Below are 15,003 nucleotides of genomic sequence, written 5' to 3'. Positions count from 1 at the left end.
ACCCCCGGGGTACAGTATTTGGAAATTTCCAACCCTTAACCCCCAAGGGGTTATTTTTTTCCCCAGCACATTTTGCAGTATATATTTTTTAAATTGCTCTAACAGCCTTAATTTTTGTCATAGAGAGGTCAGGTTGGTCTCATTCTCTTGGAAAATGCCTGATTTTTTTTTTTTTTTTTTTAAATATCAAAAATATGAAAAAAAAAACATTTTTATAGCATTTTTTTGCAAGGACGTACCGGTACGTCCATGGGGGTAAAGCGATGGGTTTTGTGAAACGTACCAGTACGTCCTTTGGGGGTAAAAGGGTTAAAAGCAAATCACGTAACTCGCTTCACTTGAGGTCTCCCCCCCCCTCTTCATTTAAGCTACAATATCTTTTTATTCCCCTTTTACTTTTAAAGGGATTTAGGCTAGAGTGCAGTTTTTATCAGTGCAGTCAAAGATCCTGCCTTTTTATTATAAGCTACACTGGTCTTCCCCCTCTTCATTTAAGCTACAATATCTTTTTATTCCCCTTTTACTTTTAAAGGGATTTAGGCTAGAGTGCAGTTTTTATCAGTGCAGTCAAAGATCCTGCCTTTTTATTATAAGCTACACTGGTCTTCCCCCTCTTCATTTAAGCTACAATATCTTTTTATTCCCCTTTTACTTTTAAAGGGATTTAGGCTAGAGTGCAGTTTTTATCAGTGCAGTCAAAGATCCTGCCTTTTTATTTTAAGCTACACTGGTCTTCCCCCTCTTCATTTAAGCTACAATATCTTTTTATTCCCCTTTTACTTTTAAAGGGATTTAGGCTAGAGTGCAGTTTTTATCAGTGCAGTCAAAGATCCTGCCTTTTTATTATAAGCTACACTGGTCTTCCCCCTCTTCATTTAAGCTACAATATCTTTTTCTGGGTCGAACCTGTGGCGCCGGGCGAAAAGTCCTTCTTGTATACCTTTTCTGATAAAAACCTTCCAATTATACCAGAGAAAGATAAAAGCATGGAATGCTGAGGTTACAACCCTCGCGCGAGCACCTTTTGGGTGTCGTGTATAAAGCAAAGGCGCGTGAAATCCACTATTCACAGGTTGTCTTCCATTTAGTTAATTCCTTCGCCAAAGGGATGGGCCGATACAGAGGCCCTAGACACATCCCCATCGCCGCACCACCCACGCCACGACGCGAGCGCCATCTGAACAACATCCTTCTTTTTGGAATTCAAAAGTGTTGAATGTTTTCGTTGTGCTCTCGGTCTTTTTTATCTATCGTGGATTTATTTTGTCATGTCCGAAGCTCCATCTTCACACATTCCAATGTTAAGTACCATAGTTTGTTTTGACAGTATTTTATTGTACCGGGCTTGTGTTTTATATCCAGTATAGTCTGTTTTATTATCCCCGTCTGGCCGTTCATGGCGGCCATTGTTTGTTCACTTGTTGGGGAATTCATCTTTATCTGCCCGTTTAGTACTCTGTCACTTAGGTTCTTGGTTAAGTCCCTGGCCTTATGCCTTTAGAACCGTTATTATTTTTATTTTTATTTTTTTGCTCATGGTACTTTTTGCAAGTAAGTCCAGCCTACGATCGAGATAGCCTTTAGCTTTGTTTTTGTTTAGTAACCGCCCGAGGCGTTCGTCACTCGACTCGGTTAAAGGAACAGTGCTATTTATTTTAAGTTTTAACGGATGCTATTCTTCGATCGTAGTATTATATGGATGTACATTTTTATTTTATACGTTTATAATAGTGTTGTGTGATTTTTAGTCCTGTTTTTGTGTCCGAGAGAGCGAGAGATTGGGGTCCCCGTTTTCTGTTCGCAGTCACGAGTTACCCCTTTCTCTCGTTTTCTTCCTTAGCTCCGGTGGGGGAGCGGATTTCCCGTTTTCCGTTTTGTGCGGTCAGCGGGTTCTCCCTCCCTCACCTCTCCCCCTCTGGGTGGATGATAACTTACGAGTTATTTATTTTTTCGTGACTTTTCAATTGTTAGCGTTATTTTGGTCCGTGTTTCGCCCTCTCCCCGTTACGGCTCGGGAGTAGTTATGAACGTTATCCACTCCGCCTTGAGTTATACTCCGCCACGAGGGATTCTCAATAACTTTCGTTCTATTGTTATATTTATATTGTTTACTACATGGGACGGGCTTCATATTGTTTAGATAAGACCTCCGGTGGCCCTTACTTCGGTCTCAGGCCACGGCCATATCCACAATAGCCTTTGTTATTACAACTGTGTTGTTATTCACAATAATTATTCAGGACCTTTCTTCTCCCTCCGGCCTCACCGGAGATCGTAAATACGCTTTACTATAATCTAAGCTTTAGTCTTTAGCTACGACTTAGCTTTTTATCTTTCACAATTGAATTATTAGCCACAATTGAATTATTCAGGGCATCTCATTATCCTCCGGCGTCACCGGAGGTCGCCCAAACACTTAACACTTAAAGTTGCCTTAGCTAATTAGCTAAGGCTCCTTTATTCAGGACATTTCATTACGATCCGGCCTCACCGGAGCTCCGGCTTCACCGGAGGTCGCCCATACACTTCACACTTATATTTGCCTTGCCTTTAGCTAAGGCTGGTGTTTGTATTTATTTTAAGGGCATGTCACTGCTTCCCCGACCCTTGGAGGTCGGCGGATTACTTTAAGCTTATTATCCTTATGTCATTAACAGACATTGGGTGCATTACAAATATACAGACAATTGAATTTTAAAGTGCCAACAATGGTATGGGGCAGTATCAACTTAAAGTTAATAGTTAGTTGTTTGGTCAAGGCAATATGGGTGCTTAGGTAATTCAGTGAGTGCCAGAACTCTAGAATAATAGGTTTTTATCCCTTATCAGAGTTTCAAGCATCACCAGACTCATGTCTCCTTTCTTTTACAGAAGGCCCGTTGTACTGCTGAAGGATGCTCTGCCTCGTTCAGCGACCCCGTTGGGCATGACCTCTGCCGGTCTCATGCCCACTGCTCCATTCCCTTTATCCAGGAACCGGGACAGGCCCAATACCCAGTGTGGTTCCCGGATTTGTGCTCGTTCTGTTACGAGTTGTCGTCAGTTCTGCTGAATGATGATGTAAGTGGGTTTTCCCTTTGTTCCTTATTTCTCGTTGGCAGACACTAATATAGACATGAATATGATATACACAGTATATTTAGGAGGGCAAACCCCCTCCTCCATCACTAATCACTGCAAATCTTACAGGCCGATGATGTCTCTCTTCGGTCAGCAAGGGCTACTCTTCGGCCGTGGGTGTCGGGCTTTGGCAGGAATGCCCCGTCTGGCGCTCCCTATCTCCTCGATGGGGATATGGCCTCCCGTCTCTTCCCAGGCTCGACTACTGCTGCAGTCTCTCCTGACCTTGCTGCCCCTTTAATTGAAGAAGTCAGGGCTACCATTTCCGTGGAGGACGAAACCCTCGTACCAATGGACATGGCTGGTCTGGATATAGACGTAGAACCCAGGGACGAGCAGGTAAGTGGTGCCGAGTTGGTGGAAACCCTTTTCTCTCCTACTCCCTCTTCTACCTCTTCCTTTCTAGGTTTTGATAACTCTAAGGCTTCTCCTCGGGATCCCTCTGCCTCCGTACGACCCAAGGTGAAGCCACTTCGAACTTATAAGACTTCAGCTTTGCCAGTATCAACGTCACCGGTCCCCGGACCCTCGACAGCTCCTGATATTCATATTGCTCCTCGTAAAACCACTACTCCTAAGAAGTCTAAGTCTACCAAATCCAAGAAAAAACCAACGGGTGACTTTCAGGTACCCTGGGCTGATCTCCTCCCCATCCAACTGATCAAAGGATTGGTCAGGGATCAAGTTCAACATCACTCTGGTGCAATAACAGAGATTAAGGATATGATGGCTACTCTGATCCGCGCCGGAACTCAGTTCCCTCCCCCCTTCTGCCCCAGACGCATCGAAGCTGCCGCCCTTCGATAAAAACAATCCTTGGCGGTTTGCTTTGCATGCTCCATTCGTAGATGGCTCCCTAACTCTGGAGGGCATGGGCACCCGCCCTCTAGAGGACCTGGAGTTCTATCCCCCTGGCCTAGCATTCCCGTTCAATGGTTTTGTACGGTTAAAGGAACATGCATTGGTCCGTATGGACAAGGTACCGAAGGAAACGGTCATATTTCCAAAAGAGCAGGCCCAGGCTATCTGGGCCAGAACACTATCAGAGTGGGGGTGTATTAACTCAAAGCTCACCCCTCACAAGGGTTCCTACACTATTTTTACGACAGCGGCCTCCATCTCTTTGCCGCTCATAGACAAAGTCACAGAGCTGACTATACAGGCCATCAAAGAAGGCTCTTCCATGCCGGCTCTCAAGGAGACGGACCCCACCTCTTTGCTTATTCCGGGTTCCTCGGCAGCCTGGGATGCTGCGGCCTCTACCTTCACGGTGGGGAAACTAGACCCGGACTGTGCCTCTACTCTTTTCTCTGAGAAGCTTCCCAGATTAATAGAGAGTCTTCTCAAAACTGAGTTCGAGACCCGTACTAGACTTGCTAGGTCCCTCCAATCCATCACCTCCATGGAGTCCCTTGCATCTCTTTACCCAGAGGAAACGCTGTTCAGAGTCGCCACAAAGAACCAGCTGCTATCCTACCAAATAGATCTCCATGACTTCTGGTCAGCACGGGTTAGTTGCAGGAAGTTCGTTCTGTCGGAGGCCACCATCAGGCATGAGCCGAACAGACTGATAGCTTCCTCCTGCTGGGGTAAGACCCTCTTCCCTCAGACCGAGGTGGATAAGGTTCTTCAGGACGCAGCGAGGGCAAACCAGAATTTGCAGGTAAGGTGGGGTCTCTCAGCCAAAAAGAGGTTCGAACCCCAGAGACACACATTCTTCAAGAAGAAGCTGAGGTTTAGTCCTTACAAAGCGGCCCGGGGTACCTCGTCCCCACAGCCTTCCGCGGCCTCGACTTCTCGACAACAGGCGCCTCCTCAGCAGGTAGTCTACCTCGCTGCTCCCCCTGGTACACAGCCCAACCCCTCTTGGATGCCCTCACCTGCATACAACCCTGCCTACGAACCCTCCGGTTCCTTTCGTGGATACCAAAGAGGGAGTTCCAGAGGTAGAGGACAGTTCCGCCAACGCGGCGGGCCCAGAGCAAGGGGTTCCCGTGGAGGGAGGGGCCCTAAGTTCACTCCCTCCCAATGATGTGATGCCGGTAGGAGGGAGACTTTATCACTTCCGGGATCATTGGACCTTCAGTCCATGGGCTCACAGCATAATATCAAGGGGCTTGGGTTGGAAATGGTCACAGGGATCCCCTCCTCCACCGGTGACCTTCTTCCAGAGACCCACTCCCATCCTGGAAGAGTACACTGCGGAGTTACTCAAGAAGAGAGCAATCAAGCGGGTTCGATCCCTGAAGTTCCAAGGCCGCCTGTTTACAGTCCCGAAGAAAGACTCGTCGGCGTTGAGGGTAGTTCTGGACTTGTCGAAGCTCAACTCTTACATCCTTTGCGACAAGTTCCGTATGCTGACTATCTCTCAGGTACGGACCTTACTTCCCCGTGGGGCCGTCACCACCTCTATCGATCTTACCGACGCCTATTATCATGTCCCAGTAGCTCGAAACTTCTCTCCTTATCTAGGCTTCCGTCTCGGCAAGAGAGCCTTCGCATTCAAAGTCATGCCCTTCGGTCTCAGCATTGCCCCCAGGGTATTCACGAAACTGGGGGAGACGGTGCTCGAGCAACTCAGACACCAAGGGATACAAATCGTCGCCTATCTGGACGATTGGCTCATTTGGGCCCAGTCGCACCAGGAATGCAAAAGAGCTACGTCGAAGGTACTCCATTTTCTCTCCAAACTGGGCTTCCAAGTCAACCTCCGGAAGTCCCGCCTACAACCATCAAGCCTCTTCGAATGGTTAGGCATCCGTTGGGACCTCTCAAAGCACAAGCTCTCCCTTCCTCCCAAGAAGGTGAGGGAGATAGCTTCCAAGGTCAGGAACTTTCTCAAACACAAACAGGTGTCCAGAAGAGCTTTAGAACGAGTCCTCGGCCTACTCCAGTTTGCCTCACTGACCGATCTCCTATTAAAAGCCAAACTCAAAGACATCAATCGAGTTTGGAGAAAGAGGGCGACAATACCTTTAAGAGACAAGACCTCGAAGATCCCCTCTGTCTTGAAAATGAGACTACGACCATGGTCCGATCGGAGGAACCTCTCCAAGTCAGTTCCTCTACAGTTCCCCTCTCCACAAGTGACAATTCATACCGACGCGTCTCTGAGTGGTTGGGGGGGTTACTCCCAACATCAGATGTGTCAGGGCTCTTGGTCACCCGCCATGAGACAGTTTCATATCAATGTTCTCGAAGCCATGGCGGTGTTCTTGACCCTGAAGAGAATCTCCCCTCCGAGGTCGACCCACATCAGAGTAGTCTCAGACAGTACGGCCGTAGTCCACTGCCTCAACAGGGGGGGGTCCAAATCACCCAACCTGAATCAGATCCTAGTCACTATCTTCACCTTGGCAGCCGACAAAGACTGGTTCCTGTCAGCAACTCACCTAGCAGGAGTCCAGAATGTGATAGCAGACGCATTATCCAGGACGAGCCCACTGGAATCGGAGTGGTCCCTGGACATGCACTCCTTCCGGTGGATACTCAGGCTGGTTCCAGGTCTCCAGGTAGATCTATTCGCGACCCGACTCAATCACAAACTCCCGTGTTATGTGACACCGAACCTGGACCCTCAGGCTTATGCCATGGACGCATTAACCCTGGATTGGAACCATTGGCAGAAGATCTTCTTATTCCCTCCAGTGAATCTTCTACTGAAAGTCTTGCACAAACTCCGCTCCTTCAACGGGGTAGTAGCTTTAGTGGCACCTCACTGGCCAAAGAGCAGTTGGTTTCCTCTCCTCCTCGAGTTGAAACTCCGTCCCTTCCGGATCCCATTCCCCAAACTGACCCAGGTGGTCCAAACACGGACTGTGTCAGATTCCTCAAGGATAGCCAAAACCCTAACTTTGTGGATTTCATGAAGTTTGCGGCACGTAGGGACGCAAACATCGACCCAGATAATGTCCTCTTTATAGAATCAGACAAAAGGGACTCAACGATTCGCCAATATGATTCGGCGGTTAAGAAACTAGCGGATTTCTTAAGGACTTCAGACCATTCGGTTATGACTCCTAATTTAGCCATCTCCTTCTTTAGGTCCATTTTTGACAAAGGCCTAGCAGCTAGCACTATAACCACCATTAAGTCAGCTCTGAGGAAAGTCTTCCTGGTTGGGTTTAACATTAACCTGGCGGAGTCTTATTTCTCATCTATTCCAAAAGCATGTGCTAGGCTTCGACCTTCGGTCCGTCCTCAAAAGGTCTCTTGGTCTCTAAATGATGTCCTCAAACTGGCCTCCGACACGGACAACGAATCCTGCTCTTATATCACTCTTCTTAGGAAGACTTTATTTCTAACAGCTTTGGCCTCGGGTTCCAGAATCTCAGAACTAGCAGCTCTCTCACGAAACTCAGAGAACATGGATTTCCTCCCTTCAGGTGAGGTACTTCTTTCACCAGACAGGGCGTTCCTAGCTAAGAACGAGGACCCCCAAAATAGGTGGTCCCCTTGGAAGATTATTCCTCTTCTCCAAGATACTTCTCTATGTCCGGTCACCACTCTCAGGGCCTTTTTAGCCAGGACTGCTACCCAATCGTCTGGCCCCTTGTTTATCAGAGAACAAGGAGGTACCATTTCCATACGTGGCATTAGGCAACAGATCCTATACTTCATTAAACAAGCCAATCCGGGTTCATTTCCCCATGCTCATGATATCCGATCGATAGCTACCTCCATCAACTATTTCCAGAATATGGACTTTGATAACCTTAAGAAGTACACGGGTTGGAAATCTCCTATGGTCTTCAAACGCCACTATCTAAAGAACTTACAGGCTCTTAAATATCCAACGGTTGCAGCTGGGAGCCTTATCTCTCCCCATTGATCTTTTGTTCTTCCTTTCATCCATCTCTTCTCTTCTCCCTCCTACCCGCCACTCGCACCACGACGCCGCTTCCTTGGTGGTTCGTTAGACCTAAGTGTATTACATATTACAGTAGGTTAATATGATTGTAACTATTATTGTTTTCCCTTGTTATTAAGTTGGGATATTCTTAGCCATGTCAGTTTTGTTGCATGTTTTCCTCTGATACTCAGAGGTTTCCTTGTTATCACTATGCCCTGTGGCTAGTTTATATTTTATGCCTACTTACCTGAATTATATATGATTTTCTTTACATGGTGTTGTTTCTCTCCCCTTATTAAATTAGTAGTTATTGTTGGGCTTGGAAGGCATTCTCTGGTACATTTTCGCCCGGCGCCACAGGTTCGACCCAGAAAAGGGATTTTGACGAAGGAAAAATCTATTTCTGGGGAGAGACCTGTGGCGCCCGGCGAAACCCTTCCCCTTATTTTACACGATCCCACCCTTTCCTTTCCAAGCCATCATGGTCAATACAGAAGGATGTTGTTCAGATGGCGCTCGCGTCGTGGCGTGGGTGGTGCGGCGATGGGGATGTGTCTAGGGCCTCTGTATCGGCCCATCCCTTTGGCGAAGGAATTAACTAAATGGAAGACAACCTGTGAATAGTGGATTTCACGCGCCTTTGCTTTATACACGACACCCAAAAGGTGCTCGCGCGAGGGTTGTAACCTCAGCATTCCATGCTTTTATCTTTCTCTGGTATAATTGGAAGGTTTTTATCAGAAAAGGTATACAAGAAGGACTTTTCGCCGGGCGCCACAGGTCTCTCCCCAGAAATAGATTTTTCCTTCGTCAAAATCCCTTTTATTCCCCTTTTACTTTTAAAGGGATTTAGGCTAGAGTGCAGTTTTTATCAGTGCAGTCAAAGATCCTGCCTTTTTATTATAAGCTACACTGACCTACTTTGAGCCTGCCATATCATAACTTCAAGAGTTTAGTATTTTCTAAGATATAACATAATAAAATTGGAATAAAATAAAACAACTCTAATATGAGAGAGAGAGAGAGAGAGAGAGAGAGAGAGAGAGAGAGAGAGAGAGAGAGAGAGAGAGAGAGAGAGAGAGAGAGAGAGAGAGTTGCTGAGTCAGCCATAAATTGACTACCAATTGAGGAAGCCGGCAAAATTTCTACCCTTTGACCTTGCAATAGTCATTAGCCATGTAACCTTGAGTGCATGGAGCTTCAACTCCACTCAGTGTTCCACTCCCTTAGACTTATCAATAATCCATGATATGTCAGGTGATCAATAGCTTTAGCCATAGGGAACTAAAGGTCATCCCATTCAAACGGCAGAAAACCCCACGGACCCGGAGGTTGGATGAGAAGAATGAATAAATGAATACGAAGAATGCATTACATATAACTGGATGTGAAAAACTGCAGGATGATAGGAAGCCTCCTAAGCGAACTGATAACTGTATATATTTAACCCTTTTACCCCCGGGGTATTTGGAAATTTCCAACCCTTAACCCCCAGGGGGTTATTTTTTTCCAAGCACATTTTGCAGTATATTTTATTTAAATTGCTCTAACAGCCTTAATTTTTGTCATAGAGAGGTCAGGTTGATCTCATTCTCTTGGAAAATGCCTGAATTTTCTCAAAAAATTATCAAAAAATATGAAAAACTAATTTTTATAGCATTTTTTTGCAAGGACGTACCGGTACGTCCATGGGGGTAAAGGGATGGCTTTTGTGAAACGTACCAGTACGTCCTTTGGGGGTAAAAGGGTTAAAACTAAAGGGGCACTCCATGGCAGCTTATTTCTCAACTTTTTGCTCAACCATGACCTTTGACCTTAATATGTATTAATTGGTATGAATTTTCGTACATTCAAATATGAACTAAGTTTGAAGTCTCTGTGACAATGATGTCCAAAATTATGGCTGATTACATGTATTTGACATTTTGCTTGACTGTGACCTTAACCTTCCAAAATTTAACCATTCCCAGATTTTTACATAGCAGTGAATCCCTGCAAGTTTCATTACTCTACGATTAAAATTGTGACCAGGAAGCTGTTCACAAGAAAACTAACAAACACAAACAGGGTAAAACATAACCTCCTCCCAACTTCGCTGGCGGAGGTAACAAGCGTAGGTTCTGTCAATATATCAGGGGAGACATTATTGTATGACCTGTCCTCTACCAGTATAAAAATATCCTAACATTAAATGACAAAAATATTTATAAAACAAACTTTACAAAATACCTAAATTCGACTAATTCACTCTTACTTAGAAGAAAGAATAATAAGGCATTGCACATTAAGATTCAGAAATATAGACTTATAAATGATAAAATTTGTACAATAATGATTTTGTACTGTATTATCAATATTGCTCTTGACATGTCTCGGAAATAACTTAAATTCATCAATACAGTACACAGTATTCTCTGTAAAGTCAACTATTATTATCATTATTATTATTATTGGTATCATATTATTACTAGCTAAGCTACAGCCCTAGTTGGAGAAACAGGATGCTTTAAGCCCAAGAGAAGTAACAAACAATGAAAATAAAATATTTTAAGAACAGTAACAACATTAAAACAGAACTTTCATATATAAACTATCTAAAAGGGAGATACTGTAAAAATATTTGCTGCAAGTTTTAACTTTTGAAGTTACACCGACTCAATTACCCGATTAGGAAGACTTCTACAACCTGGTTACAGCTGAAATAAAACTTCTAGAACCTGTTTAGTATTGAGTTTTATGATGGAGAGGACATGATCATTAGAATTAACTGAATTCCTAGTATTACAAACAGGATGGTACTGCCCAGAAAGATCTGAATGCAAAGGATGGTCAGAATTACTCTAGACTACGAGACGAACCTGAATTGAATTGAATATAGGATTTGGGCATTAAGCCAAGCACTGGGGCATCAAAGGCCATTCAGCGCTATATAACAAAAATCATTCAATCATATCTGTATACTCACACCATTTAGTATCATTTTAACCTTTAATACAAATCGCAACACTGTCATACAATAAAATCTAGATGTGAAATAAATAGGGATTAAAAGGGTAAAATAAATAAATAAATTAATAAAATCAATTATAGCTCGTAATATAACCCAATACTTTGTATAAATTTTCTCAAGTTCAGGGTATTACAGTTTTCCCCCAGTATATCTCTTAAAGGTTTGTCCTGGACGAACCTGAAGAAGAGTCGAGGACGTTCTGTATGAGAAGAGTCGACTGTGGTTGCGAAAGGGCCTTGGCCATAAGCATGACAGCCTCGCTGTGCCGCCATCCCCGCAGCATGCGGCACAACAGCCCACACACGGACAACATCTTGGCATTTGTGGATTGGTGTTCGAGGCTCAGTACCTCACTGATAACTCACAATGGCCACTGTTGAAAAGATTCTGAAAGAAATGATTGGTATTTTAGATTCAGTCTGTTAATTTTCTGTTGTACAATATCATACACCCTGCTAAAAATCTAATGCATATCTAAACACAGAAAGCATAAACTATGCTAGACCCTGCTAAAGGTATGGACTCTTTTTTAGCTTTTCCAAGATAGATTAGTTTGTAATACACATTGTGAATTCATTAGCAAGAAAGGATATCTTAACAAATACATGTGGCCTGGCTTGGTGTTGCCCTCAGGGCACGTATTCCTCCGCTAGGCCTATCATTATAGAAAATGGGAGTAGGGTAAACTACACAAGACTCTGGTCGTTTGAGAGGAGGTTCCAGGTAATTCCTATGAAAGTGCTTCGAGGTAAGTCTCTGTGTTGGAACAACTTAACTAATTGTACGGTGTATACTGTACATATTTCTAATAATCTTTTCAAATACATTACTCTTATGCTTAAAATCCCAATCAAAAGGAAGAATCGTCATTATCTAGATCAGAACGTACCGGTACGTTCTTGCAAAACACTGTTAATTACATGTTTTTAAATATTTTTGATAATTCTAAGAGAAACTTCAGGCATTTTCCAAAAGAATGAGACCAACCTGACCTCTCTAGGACAAAAATTAAGCCTGATAGAGCAATTTCAAAAATATATATAGCAAAATGTGCTCGAAATTTAACCTTATGGTGGGGGTAAAAGGGTTAACATGGCCAGGCATCTTGTTCTCATGTTGGCAAAACAGTCAAGAGAAAATAAATGTTTACAGTCTGTCATTCATCAATTATATTCATCAAATGTAATGTCATCCAACTTTAATTCACAGCAAAATATAATGACAGTGCAACCTTTCTTTTTGAGATTTGAACTGCTGACCATTGAATTTCCTTGGCACAATATCCACTCGGTCACTTATGGCATAAAAGAATTGGAACCACCAAAAATTAACTATAAGAGGATCCCATGACACGTTCAGTTCCCGTAGTAATATAGGAAATAATTCCTTCAACATGGTGAAAAAACAACCTCCAAGAGATTAAGCTACAGAATCTCAAAATATGTGTTGTTAAAATAGTGTGAGAATAGTTTCAACGGTGCAAATTGAACCTACAAAGTTTCACAATACTGAAAGAAATAAGGAAGCATGAGATGGTGAAACCCAAAGAATTTTGCAACTGAAGGGCTTCATCTGATCATGAAGTTGTAATGCTATGTAACCTGCAATCAATCAGCCAATCGCGTAGAAGCATTGACGGCGGAGAGATAAGCTCGTGTCATAAATCAACGTAAGTATGTACATACATACATACATATACCAAGGCACTTCCCCCAATTTTGGGGGGTAGCCGACATCAACAACTGAAACAAAAACAAAAAGGGGACCTCTACTCTCTACGTTCCTACAGCCTAACAAGGGACTCAACCGAGTTCAGCTGGTACTGCTGTGGCCGCGGGGGCATATAAAAAAATTAGAATAGCGCCAACGTTATCCCTGCGTGTCGTAAGAGGCGACTAAAAGGGACGGGACGAGGGGGCTGGGAACCCCCTCTCCTGTATCTACATCCTGTGAGACATCGACGTAAGTATGTACTATACTATATTCATTTGTATGTAAATTTTTAAAGCTAAATCGTAGAAATTATCAACCCCTTCATCATTATTTTATCCCTTTCTTACAAGTGATATTTTTTCCTGTTTGTCTCCCACGCTTCCTTTCTGTATGGAAGAGTGACATCAACAATCCTACTGGCCTCCTGGCTAGCACAGTGGTAATGCGTTTGCCTAGCATTCGCATGGCGGCAGATCGATCCCTGCCCGGGACCGCGAGTTTAAGCCGTTTACTGGGGAGGCCACTGCTGTGGTTGGGCACCACAGTGAGGGGCTGGGCTTGCCCCAGCTGACATTCTGGCGAGCATCTATTTTGATGAAACCGGAACTGAAACCAGACACCTTTAACCTTTATCAATCATTTCCACCTTAGCTTTCATGGAGACTCTAAGCCACTACCAATTCCAGGCCCGATATTCTCCTCTATCAATCCTTCAGTCATCTTTTACATCTTCTCGAACAGGAATTCTACTAAACACCTCCCCACATACATTTAATAATGTCTCGCCCCTATGATGCTCACAGTAGCCTCTATAGCCAATATGTTAATACAAAGAAAATGCTTTATAGATATCTTACACACAAAATACCCCTAGAAAAACCTTTCCCTTATCCAATCCCACCCTACACACCTAGGTCAGCCACTAAATCACTTTCACCAATGGTGTAGTCACACTCTTACAATGCTATTCACTCCTGGTGGCTTTCTACTCTTTATAATCCTTTAAAGTACATTCTGAACAGTAGAATCTATAGTCATATCTTCTATCATGCAAATGCATTTCAAATCGTTCTTTTCAGTTATTCAACGTCTCACTTACTCATCCAAAACTTCCCACTGTTTACAATCCATCTTTCCACCCTCGTCTATCACATGAACCCCCTGCTGACCCTATGACTCCATCATTGAATTGTAAATATATCGCATCTAATCCCTCAACCCTTATTATCTAGGCTATTTTTTCATCCAATTTTTCAATGCATTCTCTTTGAAAGTCCTTATCAAAATAACTTGCCTTGACATCTTATCGTCCACTTCATCCAAATAAAACAATTTCTACTGACTCAGCATTTCTTTTGATCCGCGTCAACACGCAATTGTTCAAACACTTTCCCATCTATTTTTTTTTCTTACTCAAATCGCAAATCTTTCCATTCTAATCATCGACCACAACTCAATATTGCTCTTATTCTTCAAACCCATGTAGGCACAGAATTGGATTTTTAATTAATGCATTCTGTCATTCACTTCTATTCCTTGATCATGGTCAATTATTGTACTACTATTGTTTTATAACCTGTGCAATTAGTTTTATATAATATATATATATATATATATATATATATATATATATATATATATATATATATATATATATATATATATATATAGCATATATAGCATATATATATATATATATATATATATATATATATATATATATATATATATATATATATATATATGTATGTATATATATGTATATTTATTTATACATATATATATATATATATATATATATATATATATATATATATATACAGTATATATATATATATATATATATATATATATATATATATATATATATATATATATATATATATATATATAGATAGATAGATAGATAGATAGATAGATAGATAGATAACAGCAAATCATATAGTGCCTATTTATAAGTGTAAATATATATATATATATATATATATATATATATATATATATATATATATATATATATATATATATATATATATATAATCTCCCTACACATTATACAAACCAACAAAAACATCAAAGTTAACCATATTCTTCACACGCACAGCCAACCTGGAAGGCAATACCAAGGTGTTCTTAACAAGATGGTTAGAACCATCTATATGGCTTCACCTGTGCTGAATGGACAAAACATCACAGACCTCAGGTCAAGAACTTAACCGATTCCATTGGCCTACATTGGATGGTTTGGGTCTTCTTGATAACTTAGGCCTAAATTATAGGCTTTAATTAGGCTTGAGGGTTTGCTTTG

General features: G+C 42.4%; 1 protein-coding gene across 1 annotated transcript in view; it reads right to left on the bottom strand.

Moving 5' to 3' along the window:
- Positions 1-15,003, bottom strand: part of LOC137625334 (serine-rich adhesin for platelets-like) — a 109,399-nt gene that overhangs the window by 65,876 nt on the left and 28,520 nt on the right. The window contains exon 2 of the mRNA XM_068356177.1: positions 11,160-11,369. Within this exon, the coding sequence (XP_068212278.1) occupies positions 11,160-11,295 (136 nt within the window). The 5' untranslated portion in view covers positions 11,296-11,369. The remainder of the gene's footprint in view (positions 1-11,159; positions 11,370-15,003) is intronic.

This window comes from Palaemon carinicauda, chromosome 32, assembly GCF_036898095.1.
Source record: "Palaemon carinicauda isolate YSFRI2023 chromosome 32, ASM3689809v2, whole genome shotgun sequence".
NCBI lineage: Eukaryota > Metazoa > Arthropoda > Malacostraca > Decapoda > Palaemonidae > Palaemon > Palaemon carinicauda.
Note: the sequence above shows the minus strand (reverse complement) of the source record. Positions and strands in the feature narration are given on the sequence as shown.